Here is a 16,794-nt window from a genome sequence, read left to right on the forward strand (position 1 = left end):
GAGAAGACTCTATGTAATGAATTAGATAGTGGTAGCAAGTGGCTCATAGACAACAGGCTTTCAATACATCTGGGTAAAACTGAGTCCATTTTATTTGGAACAAAAAGGAAGTTGTCTAGAAGAAATGCACTTAAGGTCACATGTAATGGCACTGAAATAGTGTCTAAAAAAAATTTCACATACCTGGGATTAACATTAGAGCAGTCATTAACCTGTAAATCTATTGCTGACAAAATATACAGCCCGGTCTTATGGCAGTTCGTGTAAATGTGACGTTATTGTAATCTATTGATACGTGTTCACGGAGACATTTTTGTCGGTTTTTACGTGGCAGACAACACGAAAATGTGAAGTAATGTATTTCAATGGGAAGCATATTTTGTGGCCACTGCACATGGTAGGGAGTAATATAAAAAGCCGAAAATACGCGTAGGGAGGTTTGTCGGGGTGGTGGATGAATCAAACAACACAGGACTTTCACCAGGGCGAGCGGGGATCGCGTCCCGCGTGTGGTGCTTTGTTTGCCGTTTTGTCCCGCGTGTTACTGTGGCGCGTCTCCCGGCATTTAAGGCGGCCTTTCCCCGTAAGGTTTTTCCTAAACCCAACCTCCGCCATCCCGGCATTTAATGCGCCCTTTCCCGTAAGGTTTTTCCTAAACCCAACCTCCGCCATCCCGTTTTTGTGGCGCCTCCCCAGCGGGCCGCCTCGCGGGTGCCTTCCGGCTTATGGAGCGTCCTTTTCGGCCGCCTCCCGGCCACCTCATCCAGCGCGTCCCCAGCGGGCCGCCTCGCGGGCTGCCTCGCGGGCTGCCTCACGGGGCGCCTCGCGGGCGCCTCCCAGCTTATGGAGTTTCCTTTTCGGCCGCCTCTCGGCATCTTTTCCCCAAGAAAATAACCTGACATTTACACGTAAAAAACAAGAAAAATAACGTAACATTTACACGTAAAAAACGAGAAAAACGTTTCCGTGAACACGTATCAATAGATTAAGAATAACGTTGACATTTACACGAACTGCCTTGAGACTGGGTTGAAATATAATCGAAGTGTGCTGGTAAACTGAAATTCCTGTATCGCAGGACAAGGCATCTAGATTTTTCTATCAAGAAACTACTGGTTGTATCACTGATTCAATGTCATTTTGATGATGCATGGTCTGCCTGGTACTGTTAAACTTAAAAACAGACTGCAAGTGATGCAAAACCTGCTAAATGAACTCATAAAAAACTCATATTGGTAGAGATGCTTTTAAAAGGGTAGGACTGCTGCCAGTCCATGTTAGAGTGGAGCAGTTCAAGTTGAATCAAATGTATAATGTCATAAATGGCTCTGCTCCCAAATATTTACACTCTCATATAAAAATGGTTCATACACAGCATAATCACAACAATAGGGCCAGTGTCTGTTCTTGTAAAGTTCCCCAGAGTCAACAATGCAACAGTGTTTTTTTCTATACAGGTATAATATTGTGGAATAATCTGCCGCTTTCCCTCAAAATTGTAAATACCAGAGGGGCTTTTAGACATCAGGTTAAGGCATTTTTATGGAATAGAATAACCAATCTTTTTAATTAGATTAGACTGATTATTTTATGTGATCTGTGATTTTCTGATTTTGGAATGCTCCTTAACCTTGGATGATTTGTGTTAAATGTTATTGTCTTTGTCCTGCAATAGGTCTTTGTCATGTTGTAAATGTTCTAAGTGCCAAAAATCACTTCAAATGTTAAGGATGTTTTTAGCATTTTTCATGTCCCAAAAAAGGTGTTATTCAAATCTCACAACTGCCTTTGAGAGAAGCAAAGAGATGAAAGTATTACAGACAGAATTTAATAACAACAGTTTAATCTTTATTGTTTCGCCATGAATTAATTCATATTATATGACTCAACACAACGAAACTCTTGTGTGTTTTACTCTGCTGCTTCTTTTCCCTGTAAAAAAACACAGAAATGGTATGTGTGAGTTTGAATAAGCGATAGGGGACAATAATTTTGATCTGTTCATTTTATAGTATTTAATAATAATAAATTGAATTTATATAGTGCTTTTCACGAACTCAAAGTCACTTTAAACCTAATCCTTTATCAGGTGAATATAATACTGTAAAGAAGCTGCTCTAACATATTGACAGATATACCTGAAAGAATAATTGCTTTGTTGGTTATTTTTCACTAAACTGACGTATGTATTTACCTTGCCAGAGTCACGGCTCTTTGCCCTCAGCTTGTTGACCTGGGACTCTGCGATGTCAGCGCGCTCCTCCGCCTCCTCCAGCTCATTCTGAACCTTCCTGCACTTGGACAGATGAGTGTTGGCCTGCTCCTCCTGAAATACAAGACATAGACAAAAATGTTCAAAAAGATCCATAGTACTACCGTACATTAAAATAACTATGATATCAGTGATGACAATGTATATGTTGTCCTTACCGCCTCCTCAGCCTGCCTCTTGTAGGCCTTGACCTTCAGCTGCAATTTGTCAACCAGATCCTGCAGCCTGGCAACGTTTTTCTTGTCCTCCTCAGTCTGTAATAGGCAATATAGATTTGCATGTGTATTTTTAATGATAAATATATTAGATAATTTTTGTACTGTACATGGTAGCTACCAAAGTGACTGTACCTGATAGGTGAGCTCCTTCACCCTCCTCTCATATTTGCGGACACCCTTAATGGCATCTGTTCCGCGTCTCTGCTCAGCCTCAACCTCTGCCTCCAGTTCACGCACCTTCAAAGAACAAGACAATAAGTATCTATCTTTCTTTTCCAAAAGTCTTGCTTCTGTGCAAATTCTTAACGTGACTTTTGTACCCTGGACTCTAGTTTCTGGAGCTGCTTCTTGCCACCCTTCATGGCCAGGTTCTCAGCCTCATCCAGGCGGTGCTGCAGGTCCTTCACAGCAACCTCCAGGTTCTTCTTCATCCTCTCCAGGTGAGCGCTGGTATCCTGCTCCTTCTTCAGCTCCTCAGCCATCATAGCAGCCTAGAAGAGACAGCATAAAATGTTAATGAGAAATATCTTGAAGTTGGAGTGAAAGTAAGAACAAATTAAATGTAAACCTACATCAGTGATGGCCTTCTTGGCCTTCTCCTCTGCATTTCTTGCTTCCTGAACAGTGTCATCCACTTCACTCTGGACCTGGACCAGGTCAGACTCAAGCTTCTTCTTGGAGTTCAGAAGGCTTGTGTTCTAAAAGGCAGAAAAAGGCACTTTAGTCATTACATGCTTGATTTTCACGTTATTTAATTGTCTTTAGGTTTTTGAATTATTGAAGAAATGATTGGGCTTGTTCACCTGAGAGTGCAGAAGTCCAACACGCTCACTGGCATCCACCAGCTCCTGCTCAGCAATCTTGCGACTTCTCTCTGTCTGTTCCAGAGCAACTCTGAGTTCCTCGATTTCAGCTACCATCAGACCGTTCCTGCGATCCACCATAGCAGCTTGTTCCTTGAAGTCTTCCTGTGCTCTGACAGCATCATCAAGGTGCAGTTGGGCATCCTAGTGAAAACATATCAGGAACATATTAACATGAATGCCAAAATGTACCTGCACTGACCATAGTCTGTGCAACAACTCTTTGTCTAACTATACCTTCAGCTGCGCCTGCACATTCCTCAGCTGCTTCTGGGACTCAGCAGCCTGGCGATTGGCGTGGCTCAGCTGAATCTCCATCTCATTCAGGTCTCCCTCCATCTTCTTCTTGATTCTCAGGGCATCGTTTCTGCTCCTGACCTCAGAATCCAGAGCGCTCTGCATGGAGTCAGTCACCCTCTGGCTGTTCCTCTTGATCTGCTCCATCTCCTCATCTTTCTCTGCCAGCTTCCTGTCCACCTCACCCTTAATCTGGTTGAGCTCCAGCTGGACACGCAGGATCTTAGACTCTTCGTGTTCCAGAGTTCCCTAATGATATCAAATAATTCAATATTAATCTTTGCCTTTAAACCTTTTTTGTATATTTGTCTATGATTAAGATTTTTTGTTTCAGAAAATTTCCCCGAGAAAAATAGTACCTCAGCCTCTTCAAGAGCCGTCTGGATCTCAGCCTTCTCGGTCTCCACCTGCTTCTTGGACTTCTCCAGCTCATGGATGCTCTTGCCAGTCTCACCAATCTGTTCAGTCAGATCTGAGATCTCCTCTGCAGAGAGATACATGTGTTTTATATTGTTAAGCCTTACAATCTAAAATAAATACACTTTATTCTACAACAATGTAAGAAATACAAGTGTTGAATACAATGTAAATGATAGATAATGTAGAACTTACGTTGCAGGTTCTTGTTTTCCCGCTTCATGGTCTCCAGCTGATCCAGAGATTCCTCATAAGAGTTCTTCATCTTGAACAGCTCAGTGCTGAGAGAACGAGCCTCCTTCTGTGCTCCCTCGAGCTCGGCCTGACCCTCCTCGAACTTCTGTTTCCACTCTGCCAGTACCTGAATAACATAATTAATACAGTTCAGTTGGTTATGTAGCAATATGGGGGGAAATAAATATATACTTAATTGTTTGTATGGATTGGCCACACAAAGTAAACAATACTACCTTGTCAAAGTTCCTCTGCTTCTTGTCCAGGTTGGCAGCCAGCCCATTGGCCCTCTCCACATCAATCATGAGGTCCTCCACCTCACTCTGGAGCCTCTGTTTGGTTTTATCAAGAGAAGCACACTTGGAGTTCACTGCCTCAATCTGCTCCTCAGCCTCCTGAAGACGCTGAGCCAGCTTTTTCCTGTTTGAAAAGGATGAGATTTGTTGAGAAAAAAAACAAATAATGAGATTTGTTTTGCATTGAAACTACTTTTATCCAGATATTTTTTCATGAATGAAATAATAAATAATTACATAGTCTCAGAACCTAGATGAATATTAGAAAGCACTACTTTAATCTAAAATGTTAGTACTGTTTTTGAGCTAAAATGCTACACTTCTGAACTGCCCATTGAATTGTTTGAATGTTACTCACTTGGATTCCTCAAGCTCCTCAGTGCGCTGGATAGCATCAGTTTCATACTTAGTTCTCCACTGAGCCACCTCACTGTTGGCCTTGGACATTCCACGCTGCAGCTCAACCTTGGCCTCCTGCTCCTCCTCAAACTGCTCCCTCAGCAGATCACAGTCATGGCGGGCTGATTGCAGTCCATGGGCAAGAGCATTCTTGGCCTGGTGTAAGACATATGATTGAATTTACAAAATTCCTTAATCCCAAACTAATAATACCAATACACACTCACTTAACAGTGTCTTACCTTAACTTCCTCTTCAATCTGTCTCTTCAGCTCCTCAATCTGCTGTGTGAATGCCTGTTTGCCTCTCGACAGCTGGGAGACAAGAGCTTCTTTCTCTTCAATTTGACGACTGAACTCCCCTTGTGTGAAAAATGCCATGATACATTAGTGTTTGTTTCTTAATAATATACACAACAGATCATTCAGTTTAAAGTTGTAGATACCATTTTCTGTGAGGAGACGTGCTTTCTGTCCATTTGAGTCATTGATTTGACGGACATTTTCATCATTCTTGGTCTTCAGTTCGCTGAGCTGGTCCTCTAGAGTACGGCACATCTTTTCAAGATTTCCCTAATCAGTAAATAGAGATGATCATCAGTGATCAGATTTTATTCATAATATTCATTACGTTATTTACTATACTTATTTAGTTAATAAAATAGCATGTAATGCATTGTGTACCTTGGCTTTAGCAACAGCCTCCATGTTGCTGGAGAGGTCATCAATCTCCATCTTGTATTCACTCTTTTCCTTCTCAAGCTTCTGCTTTACACGCTGGAGGTTGTCGATCTGCTCTCCCAGCTCAGCTACGCTGTCAGCCTGCTTCTTGCGAAGAGCAGCAGCGGTGGCTTCATGCTGCAGAGTGGACTCCTCAAGATCACGACGGAGCTTCTGGAACTCGGCTTCACGCTTCTTGTTCATCTCAATCTGAGCAGCAGTGGCACCGCCGGCCTCCTCCAGCCTCTCACTGATCTCCTCAAGTTCCCTGGAGAGGTCAGCTCTCTGCTTCTCAACCTTGGCACGAGCAGCACGCTCAGCCTCAATCTCCTCCTCCAGTTCCTCAATACGAGCCTGTTGATTATAGATGTGATGTCTTTCAGTAAACTTTCACTTTTAATACACAAAATTGGGAACAAATGTTTTGTGTAATGCGATATGTCACCTGGAGCTCCTTGATCTTCTTCTGAAGCTGAGCACCCAGTGACTGCTCATCTTCAATCTTGCTAAGGAGCTGACTGATTTCAAAGTCCTTCCTGTGAGAATTATAGATAAAGTACAAAGAGTTCATGCAGTTGACCACAATTTTTAAAAGAACGGTTGTACAAATTCAAAAATTATGTTACTTTTTGATCTTCTCATCAGACTGCTGCTTGTCATTCTCAAGATCCATTATGGATTCCTGGGCCAGTTTCAGATCACCCTCAAGCTTTCTCTTGGCTCTCTCAAGGTCCATACGGAGCTTCTTCTCTTGCTCCAGAGAACCCTCAAGCTAAGAAATAAGATGAGATTTTAACCATTACATTCAAGAAGAATACTCTTGCTTTGCCAATCCAAGAGACTTTGTAAACTTACATCATCCACTTGCTGCTCAAGCTTGGTCTTGGCCTTGGTCAGAGTGTTGACTTTGTCTTCTTCTGCCTGCAGGTCATCAAGAGTCTGCTGATGAGCCTCCTGAAGGGCTTTCTTTTCCTTGGTCAGCTTAGCAATGCTCTCATCTTGAGAGGCCATCTCCTCAGTCAGGTTCTTAACCTAAGTGTGCAAGAAAAATGTTGTCTATAAACTGTCATCATTATAATCTTACTTGATCTGCTGGACAGATGATTATTTACCAACCTTGTTCTCTGTGGCATGTTTCTCTTTTTCCACTTTGGCCAAGGTAAGCTCCAGGTCATCAATATCCTTCTTGAGCTCAGAGCATTCATCCTCCAGCTTTCTCTTCTTGGCAGTGAGCTCAGCATTCATTTCCTCTTCATCCTCCAGTCTCTCGGTTGTCTCTTTGAGTTTGGCCTCGAGCTGAATCTTACTCTTGATAAGACCCTCACATCTCTCTTCAGCATCATTCAGATTCTCTGATTCCTAGTTAATTTTCCAAAAATAGATGTTAGCACATTGACATTAAAAAACATGAAAAAGCAGAAATGTCCGTTGGTGTGTACTTACAGATGCTACTTGGAGCTGCAGATCATTCTTCTCCTGCAGAAGGGACACCATCTTCTGCTCCAGTTCCTTCTTCTTGGACAGGGCAGTAGCCAAGTCAGTTTTCATCTTATCATAGTTCTCCTTCATAGATGCCAGCTCCTTCTCAGTTTCAGCACTCTTCAGCAGAGGCTTGATCTTGTAGTACACCTTCATCCATGGCCAGTGTTTGACATTCATGAATGAGCGGACATTGTACTGGATGGTATATACAGCATCCCTGTTGAAAAGAAGTTGCTGTCAGGGACAAAGTTATTCCTCATTATTCATTCCGCGGCTGTGCACTCAAAATTGTTGTTTTCAACATGCCTCCTTGCTGTCATCTTCACAAACTCTGTTCTACTGAGGAAACCACGGCACAAAGCCTGAGTCATGGTGACCAGAGATGCCAGTTTTTCATCTCTCATCTCCTCTAGGACACCCAGCAGACCAGCCTTGAAGAACACCTGATCAAGGAGAAAATTGAAAATTGACTTCATGTCTGCACTATGCACTATTCTAAACATTAAACCAGAAATGACTCAGAAAGCATGTACCCCACACAATCATATGAATGTCTTAAATTATTAAGACATTTTTCTTTTTTTATCTTCATCAGGATCAGGATATGTAGCAAACTATCGTAGACAGTGAAACACAATTATTCTAAATGGCTGATGGCAGCTGTGCTTATTTCTAGGAAACTTCCATCCTGTATGCGCACTTTTTAGTCTTTTACTATTACTTGGTGCACATGACAAAATTTAACCTACTTTCTCAATGGCCAATTGGTGGTGCAATTTCTCTATTTCTATCCTTTACTCGTTCAGTGGCCTAATTTCCCATTACAATACATACAATTGTGTAATAATTTTTTAAGATACTCTTTTTGTTTAACAGACAAAATGCACTGACCATCATTGGAAAGTACCACTAAGGTATATAAATGCAATCAAGGGGCTTACCTTGGTGTGTCCGAATTTGTACTCATCATGATTAATATCAATTGACCCAAGCAGCTTCTCTGAAGCCTTCTTGTTGTCAATGAACTGGCCCTCAGGGATGACACTTGCATTCAGCACCTTGTACCTTTTTATGAGAGTTAATGGTCAGTGTGAGCATTTTCTTTTAATAATCTATCAAAATTCTTTAAATATCCATTGATACCTCTGCTTGAAGTCAGCATAGAGAATTCTGCTGGGGAAACCTTTTCTGCAAATTCTGATACCCTCCAGCACACCGTTACACCTGAGCTGGTGGATGACCAGGAAGTTCTCCATCAGACCTGTAAAAAATACATTTCTTAATTACTTCCTTGAATAAATAGTTAGGCTCTAAAATTAAATAAACCATACCAACAAAACAATTAACTCCTCAAAGAATCTCTTGAGATTAAGTTTCTATGTACCTGGAGTCTTTGACTCATTGGGAATCAGGCAGCGCACAAAGTGAGGATGGGTGCTCCTCAAGTTAGTCATCAGCTTGCCCAAGTTCTCCTGTAGATCCAGAATGGTGAGTTATATCATGCATATAACAACTGTGAGTTTGAGCATACATTGAGAAACTATATACAAGATAAGTTTACCCTAAACTGTGAAGACACAGTCTGCATAGAACCACCCTTCTTCTTGCCACCCTTCTTTCCACCAGTTTCTGTAAATGTTTTTAAATAGACATGTTATGTTAGAATGTGACTTATCATTTACATGAGCACATGCAACAGTTAGTTAAAAAATATACAGCATAACCTTAAAATGTGTTTTAGTTTACTGTAGTTACTATCATACCCTCAACGATGGTAGGATACAGAACAGCCAGCAGTTTCACTGGGGATTTCTGGTACAGCTGAACGACAGAGTCATTAAGTGGATCCTTGTTCTTGTCCAGCCAGCCAGCGATATTGTAGTCCACGGTACCGGCGTAGTGCACCAGGGAGAAGTGGGCCTCAATCTTGCCCTTGGCGGGCTTAGGCTTCTCAAATGCTTTGCTTTTGCCAAGATGCTGGTCATACAGCTTGTTCTTGAAGGATGTGTCTGTGGCCTTGGGGAACATGCACTCCTCTTCAAGGATGGAGAAGATTCCCATGGGCTTGAAAAAAGTGTGAAGAAATATATCATTAAGTGATACCTTAAGTCAAATTAAGGACATTTATATATAATTACCAAATTAAGTGATTACCTTTTCAATGAGCTCAATGCAAGCAGCCAAGTCCATGCCAAAGTCAATGAAATCCCAAATAATACCCTCCTTCTTGTACTCCTCTTGCTCCAGGACAAACATAGTGTGATTGAAGAACTGTTGCAGTTTCTCATTGGTGAAGTTGATGCACAGCTGTTCCAAGGTGTTGAACTATGATGGGACAAATAATTAGTATAATCTCTCACAGGGCAATAAGAATGATTCTGTCATGAAAATCAGCCTCTGAATTGTTTGAAATGACACTTACGTCAAAAATTTCAAAGCCAGCGATATCCAGGACACCAATGTAGAACTGTCTAGCTTGTTTAGTTTCCAAACTCTGGTTGATTCGGATGACCATCCACAAGAACATCCTCTCATAGATAGACTTGGCCAGGGCAGGCACTGCGTTCATCACCTGAATAAAAACAAGGATGTGATTTGTTTAAAATCAGCCGTCGACCATCTTGTAAAACGATGGAATACTGGTATTTTAAATTGTTCTAATGAAATAAATGACAAAAGAATCCAAAATAAAAAAATATGTCAAAATATAAATAGACATGTATTACATGTAAATTAAAAACAAGTAATATCAGTTCATCTCAATTACCTGAGGTACAGTCTGTCCCTTGGTGACATACTCATTTCCGACCTTCACTCTGGGATAGCACAGAGCCTTGAGCATGTCAGCGGAGTTCAGACCCAGCAAGTAAGCAACCTTGTCAGCCTCTGTAAATAGTTCAGAGATTTCCATCATGATATGAACAGAAAGCAGTGTGATTACAGACTGATCTCATGAAGTGGCGTATGACACACCAATTCGTATGCCATTATTGGCATGTTATCAAGACGCATAATCGCTTTTTAGCGTGTTTATCAACGCCTTTTGGCCTCCATTGACTTATATTACCTTGCGATTGTGTGTGAATTGACGCCGTAGCGGGTAGTATGAAAGGGCAAAAATCTGCACAGGGAGGTTGGTCGGGATGGAGGATGGGTAAAACGCAGGACTTTCACCCAGTAGACCGGGGATCACGTCCAGGCGTGTGATTTTTCCTTTCCACGTTTGTTGTTTTCCTAAACCCAACCCGCGTGTTACGTTTCCTAAACCCAACCGCAGTTTTCTTCTTTAAACCCAACCGGTTCTTCTTTTCCTAAACCCAACCTGCGTGTGACGTTTCATAAACCCAACCGTAGCCTCGCGATAACACGTAGCCTCTTGTTTAAACATTGCCGTCCGCTGTAAACAGCATAGACATACATGCGGATAGCTCGAAATGCGTACAGATAACACGCCACTTGGCTTAAGACAGTGGGTGTGTATGTTTATGTGAAGTCATGATATCACGGTGACTAAGAACTGTATTACTGTTTTTTCCCCAAGCTATTCACTCTGAGCTGGCATTAAGTACTCACCCTCTGTGCCATCAGGCTCAGCCTGCTCCTCACGCTGCTTCTGCTTAAACTTCAAGTTACCATGGTGGATCACGGCACCAGTCATCCTGTAGATGCTCACCTTCTCTTCACCAGTGAAGCCCAGGATATCAATGGCATTCTGAGTTCAAAGAGGTCCACACAAACAAAATCACTTTAGAAAAATGCACTTAAAAGAGCAGTTTTGAAATATATAAAAGTAAAAATCATTCACATCAGTGGCTTCCAGCTCAGCTTTGTCATCAATGCTGGCCACAGCGATCTGACCCATGCTACACATGGGGAAGTCGTAGGGGTTGGTTGTGAGGAGTGCCATATCTGGAGATCAAAGAAAGGGTGAACATGTCAGAACATTGGTTTCATATGAAAAAAGGTTAAACAATGTGCATCCTCTCAATCTTCTTACCAAGTATCTCAGGGATGTGGCCGGTCATCATCTGGAAGAAGATGTGGTAGCCTCTTTCATCAGAAAGCTGGTATGTCACTCTTGACTTCTCCAGCAGATCTGCAAACATTGTTCATAAATTACTGTCTGACCAATTCTCAATTCCAGTCGTTTGTATGTACTATGAGTATTATTACTTACATGTCTCAATATCAGCACTAGACAGTTTGCCAGTTGTGCCGAAATGGATTCTGATGAATTTACCCTGTTTGGAACAAAGGATTTTCAATGTCCCTCCACATTGGCAATCTGTAACAAGACCTCTTTCATGTGTAGAAATTGTTCCATACTTACAAAACGGGAAGAGTTGTCATTCCTAATAGTTTTGGCGTTACCATAGGCCTCCAGCAGGGGATTGGCTGCAATAATCTGATCCTCCAGTGACCCCTATAATCCAGGTTTAGAATTGCAGTCAGAAAATAACTTTATTTTCCCCCCTTGAAAGATATTCTATAGAGGAAGAACCCTGAATTGTAATTATACAGTAAGATACCTTTGATTCATCCCTCTTTGGTCCACCAACGGAGATTGTTGCAAAGTACTGGATGACACGCTTGGTGTTCACAGTCTTTCCAGCACCAGATTCTCCACTAGGTATAGACATAGACTTTTAAGAATTTGATCAAGATATTTGACTATGTTAAACAAAGTCAACAAATGTAAATATAACAAACTTACGTGATCAAGATAGACTGGTTCTCCCTATCTGTAAATAAAAACAAAATAATTGACTATGTTACTGCAACAGAAACCCCTTTATACTGATACATTCTACATTGTTTGGGTAATGACTTACCAGTAAGCATGAACTGAAAAGCGTTGTCAGAGACAGAGAAGATGTGGGGTGGAGCCTCCATACGCTTCTTGCCTCTATAGGCACTTACACATTCTGAATCGTACACTGGGAGCCACTTGTAGGGGTTCACGGTGGCACAGAACAACCCAGAGTAGGTCTGAAATTGATCATAGAGATTCAACAGTTAACTCTATGTTTCCTACAAGTTTAGCAATTCATAATAGTTCTTTTCTCATTAGGCATATTGTCTTACGTAGATCATCCATGCTGCATAACGCTCTTTGAGGTTATACAGCACAGAGGCTTCATTGAGATGGGTCATCATGGCCATGTCCTCAATCTTGTCATACTTGGGAGGGTTCATTGGAAAGATTTCACTTTCTTTCACTGTCTTCTCCTGCAACAGGACATTAGACACAATGAGAACTAATCATATTGAATTCCCAGTTGACTGTGACTTCATGATACTAACCTCCTTAGTGTCCAGGACTTCAACGGTGACTTTCCCACCATCTTTCTTGAGGATTTTTGCCTTCAAGTACAGCTCCTTGGTATCGGCCACGTAGCAGGCACTCTTGGCATCAAATGGTGCACTTTGAGCCTCAATTCTCTCCCTTTCTGGCTTACGAAGGTAAATGGCAGCTTTGCCATAAATGGCCATCTCCGCGTCCGTACTCATGGTGGCGGTTTACTTCTGTGAAGTAATTACAAATAAGAGTTATCTCTCTCTCTCTCTCTCTCTCTCTCTCTCTCTCTATATATATATATATATATAATTTTATTTTTAGCCTTTAAAACTAATGTCTTCTAGCCGTTTCACTGGAAAGCCCAGAATTATAGAGTCTAATGAAATAATTAACGTATACCTATGAAATTGAGTTCTGGGCATCATCACAAGTCAGTAAGTCAAACAATAGCAATCTTAGAATGATGGTTTCTGTTCATATCGTTGAACAGTTCCTAAATGCCTGGTGTTGTACTAAATATATCAATACTCTATACTGCATTGTTGCCCAAGAAATGAAAACCGGCAGCTTATTGGACGAACGCATCACATGGGTTTGTTTTCTCCGGAAATTCAAAGCCAGAATGTCATGGCGGCCGTTCAGAATACAATCTCATATTGTACTTAAATAGTTCACAGAAACGTGTTTCTGAAAACATTTTAAGCAAGAAATAGGCTTTGCAGTTGCTGAATCTGTCTTCATTTCAGTTCAACAAAGGTCAGTTTAAAAGATTTTCGTCAGATTTTGAGAGACTCTAGTCCCCTCATTCCACTCGCCATTTCCGGGTGAGTCCCGACTGCCCTGCCGCCGACTGAACATGTCAGGTTGGCCAAAATGAACGCCGACAGCCCCCCAGACTAATGACGGCGTGGGACACACTGAACAGATTTGAGTCACTGACCTCGCCAGACTGTACAATGGCCGATAATCGGCTTAATGTGTCCACACCTTTACACGCCGTGGCACCGTGATGAATGCCAGCTGGGAGATTACTCACGACTGCCGGCAGATTTGAAAGCCTGTTGAAGATGGAGGATCACACCTATTCTCGAGGATATGTAACGGAGTCGCCAAGGAAGCGAAAAAGAGAATTAAAACGACAACGTGACAAAACCAAAGTAAATATTGGAGTGGCTAGAACAGCTGCTTGTAAACAACGGAGATACTTGAGCTAATTTCGTGTTCGGCCACCGTAGGAGTTAAAACGCGATCGGAATGGGAGGGAGCAATATTCAGTTGGTTGTCAAATACAATTTCACTGCTAGATGGGAGAAATTCTTACACAATGTAGCTTTCAAATAAAAATTGTACATACCTTATCCTTTCACCTTGTGAAAATAATGTTTCACTCCACAATCCTATTGAAAACATCATGGGTTAGTCAGTGCAGGACACAATCTCAAATTAATTGAAAACTTTGTTGACACATATTACATTGTAGAGATACGTAAAAATAGAGTGCATTGAATACATACAGTCATTCTTACATGACATTATATTTTGTAAACTAATTTCCAAAATGAGAAATACATCTAAATGGTATGATACATAGTAGTAGACCACCTCACCACAAGCTGGAACTTCACTTGTCTTCCACCACACTGTCTAAGGCACCCACATGGACCCCTTATATTCAGTCTGGTGTGCTAACAAAGCAAAGGTTGAAGAAGACTTACATGCCAATTATGGTAAGGGTAACAGCTGAGTCTTGACACATTGTTAGCTGGTTCTATTTTTGGAAGAATCCCTACCCTAAGTAAGCAGCTTTATTTTGAGTTCTTTTAAAACATTCACATATACATACATTTTCTAAAGATAGGAAATGGTGGTGTTGACACATCTTAAGATGAAGATTACCTTTAAGATGTTTGATGATTGATAATTGATTTGATTGACATTCTTTAATTTGAGACTATGTTGGGAGATTTTAAATTTATTTGAGGAATTTAAAGTTTGTTATCTGACAGACAGCAAATGCATCAAAGGTATATGAACATTGACATTATGGTCTTATATTATTTCGTGCTTGCACTTATTTGGTAATTTCTTGACTCTTAATAAACCTGATTGTGCTGAGGAGACAACATAACATCATGACTTCACGTAAACATACATGCCCACTTTCTTAAGCCAAGTGGTGTGTTATCAGTATGCATTTTGAGCTATCCATGTGTATGTCTACGGTGTATACATCGGACGTAAACATACACACCAGAAAGCAACTGTTGGGTTAAGGAACGTGACACGTTGGGTTTAGCAAAAGTATAACCGGTTGGATTTAGGAAAAGAAGAAAGCAACAGTTTAGTTTAGGAAACGTGATACGCGGGACACGATCCCCGATCTTCTGGGTGAAAGTCCTGTGTTTTACCCATCCCCCACTCCGACCAACCTCCCTACGCAGATTTTCGCCCTTTCATACTACTCGCTACGGCATAAATTGACACGCAATCGCAAGGTAATGTAAGTCAATGGAGGCCAAACAGCGTTGATAAACACGCTAAAAAGCCAGTATGCATCTTGATAACACGCCGATAATGGCATACGAATTGGCATGTCATACATACGCCACTTCATGAGATCTGTCTGGAGGTGAGTAGAGATGACAAAATTAGTTTTCATATAGATTAGAGCAACAGTGGTTTTGGTACTTGTTTTGACATGATGTGATATCGGGCTTAGTTTTCTAAACTTTTGGCAACCTTTACTGAAAATGCAAGACAAAAGAGCAAAAACTGACTTTTTACACTTGCCTCTTTTTTAGTCATGTGAATTGGATTATTATGGGGATTATTATGGCAATCTTTAGTGTACATATGATATGACTTACTATGTAATATTTTTAATAACTAAGTAAGCTTCATTTTTATGAAATGTAATTATATTTTTACAATTGTACATTTGTTATTGACTTTTCTAAACTAACTTAACATGATTTTACAGAAATGTCAATGTCTCCTGAAATGTAATTTCAATTCATTCAGGCTCCGAGATGTCTTTTTAAAGGAGATTCAGTCTACATTATAGAATGATTAGGATTAAGCAGTCAGACTGAGCCAGTTGTCAGCTAACTTGGGGTGCGATGTAGAGCATATGCTAACTTCTGTGAGTCACATTTTTTAGGGGCCCCTCTGTCAAGATCCAACTTGTAATTTAGTGGACTATTGATATGCAGATATAATTGATTGAAAATATGTTTGTCTGATATGGGCATGATCAAAATGCCCAAAAAATATTTTCAAAATGTAATTTTCATGCAAATGTACAATTTACACAAGCTACTGTACTGCATGTTATATGAGAGAGAAACAAAGTAGTGAAATAGTTAGGTCACATCAAGTGTAAGGTACTGTACAGTGAAAATCTCTTCTGAGATTTCATTGAAGAGGATGTTCACTAAATGTTTTGTGTAATAAAATCTCTCTCTCTCTCACTCTCTCTCACACACACACACACACACACACACACACACACACACACACACACACACACACACACACACAGTTTCAAACAATGATTAAAATGTTTCAGGTATGGGCTCCTACAATGATTCTTTTTAATCAAATTTTTAAGATTATTTGACATTCAGATGACTGTTTGCCCACCAAGGTGGTTGCAGTGAGCACACAGCTGATTGATGTCTCACAGCAAAGCACTCCCCCTTCCAGAGTTTACCTCACTTGGTCAGATGTCAGAGCCATGCTATTTAGGCTACTTTGAAAGAAAAAAAAATGATCATAGCTACTATTTTGTTTTCGTTATAATTTATGCGCCCCAAACATGATGAGTATGTAAATAAATACTGCAGTCAAACAAGTGACCTTTTAATAATCCAGTCTTAACTGACACAATTAGCTAATTAATTAAAATATGTGGTGGCTCCCAGTTGTTTCCCTCTAAGGGGCAAAAAAAAAAAAGATATGTATTATTTTGAAGGCAAGGCAGTTTTATTTATATAGCACATCTCAGCAACAGTGCAATTCAAAGTGTATTATCTTGTATTATCCACTCATCTTGTACAACGCTCGGCCTGCGTTGAGAGCAAGCCCATGAATCAATCAGTGATGTAATAACCTTGATGTTTGTTTGGTTCTTTTAATACCTTAGACAAAGTCCTGAGAAGGAAGGGAGGTCAGAAGACACCTGGTGTTGTGGGGCCAGACATTTGAAGGACACGGCAGTTGTTGAAGCTTCTGACAATAGCCAGTCAGCTGACTAGACAGTACCAGAGTGGTTGAACCTATTTATGTCCACACAAAAA

The 16,794-nt window shown here is 40.8% G+C and overlaps 1 protein-coding gene across 1 annotated transcript; it reads right to left on the reverse strand.

Annotated features, from left to right (window-relative positions):
- Positions 1-1,826: 1,826 nt before the first annotated feature.
- LOC114546025 (myosin heavy chain, fast skeletal muscle) lies at positions 1,827-12,395 on the reverse strand. Its single transcript, XM_028564669.1, has 38 exons — positions 12,283-12,395; positions 12,030-12,186; positions 11,912-11,939; positions 11,727-11,823; positions 11,528-11,620; positions 11,375-11,438; positions 11,195-11,293; positions 11,003-11,106; positions 10,771-10,909; positions 9,965-10,083; positions 9,620-9,769; positions 9,352-9,522; positions 8,961-9,261; positions 8,759-8,826; positions 8,582-8,669; positions 8,341-8,458; positions 8,139-8,262; positions 7,504-7,640; positions 7,159-7,414; positions 6,832-7,074; positions 6,571-6,747; positions 6,342-6,487; positions 6,161-6,251; positions 5,680-6,069; positions 5,442-5,568; positions 5,239-5,357; positions 4,956-5,152; positions 4,538-4,721; positions 4,263-4,428; positions 4,010-4,134; positions 3,591-3,899; positions 3,294-3,497; positions 3,063-3,188; positions 2,811-2,981; positions 2,623-2,727; positions 2,431-2,526; positions 2,195-2,326; positions 1,827-1,932 (listed from the first exon to the last, which is right to left on the reverse strand). Exons 1-38 carry the CDS (start codon positions 12,391-12,393, stop codon positions 1,912-1,914), a joined length of 5,553 nt encoding a protein of 1,850 aa, XP_028420470.1. The 5' UTR covers positions 12,394-12,395; the 3' UTR covers positions 1,827-1,911.
- Positions 12,396-16,794: the final 4,399 nt, after the last annotated feature.

The sequence above is a fragment of the Perca flavescens genome, chromosome 19, assembly GCF_004354835.1.
Source record: "Perca flavescens isolate YP-PL-M2 chromosome 19, PFLA_1.0, whole genome shotgun sequence".
In the NCBI taxonomy this organism is placed as follows: domain Eukaryota; kingdom Metazoa; phylum Chordata; class Actinopteri; order Perciformes; family Percidae; genus Perca; species Perca flavescens.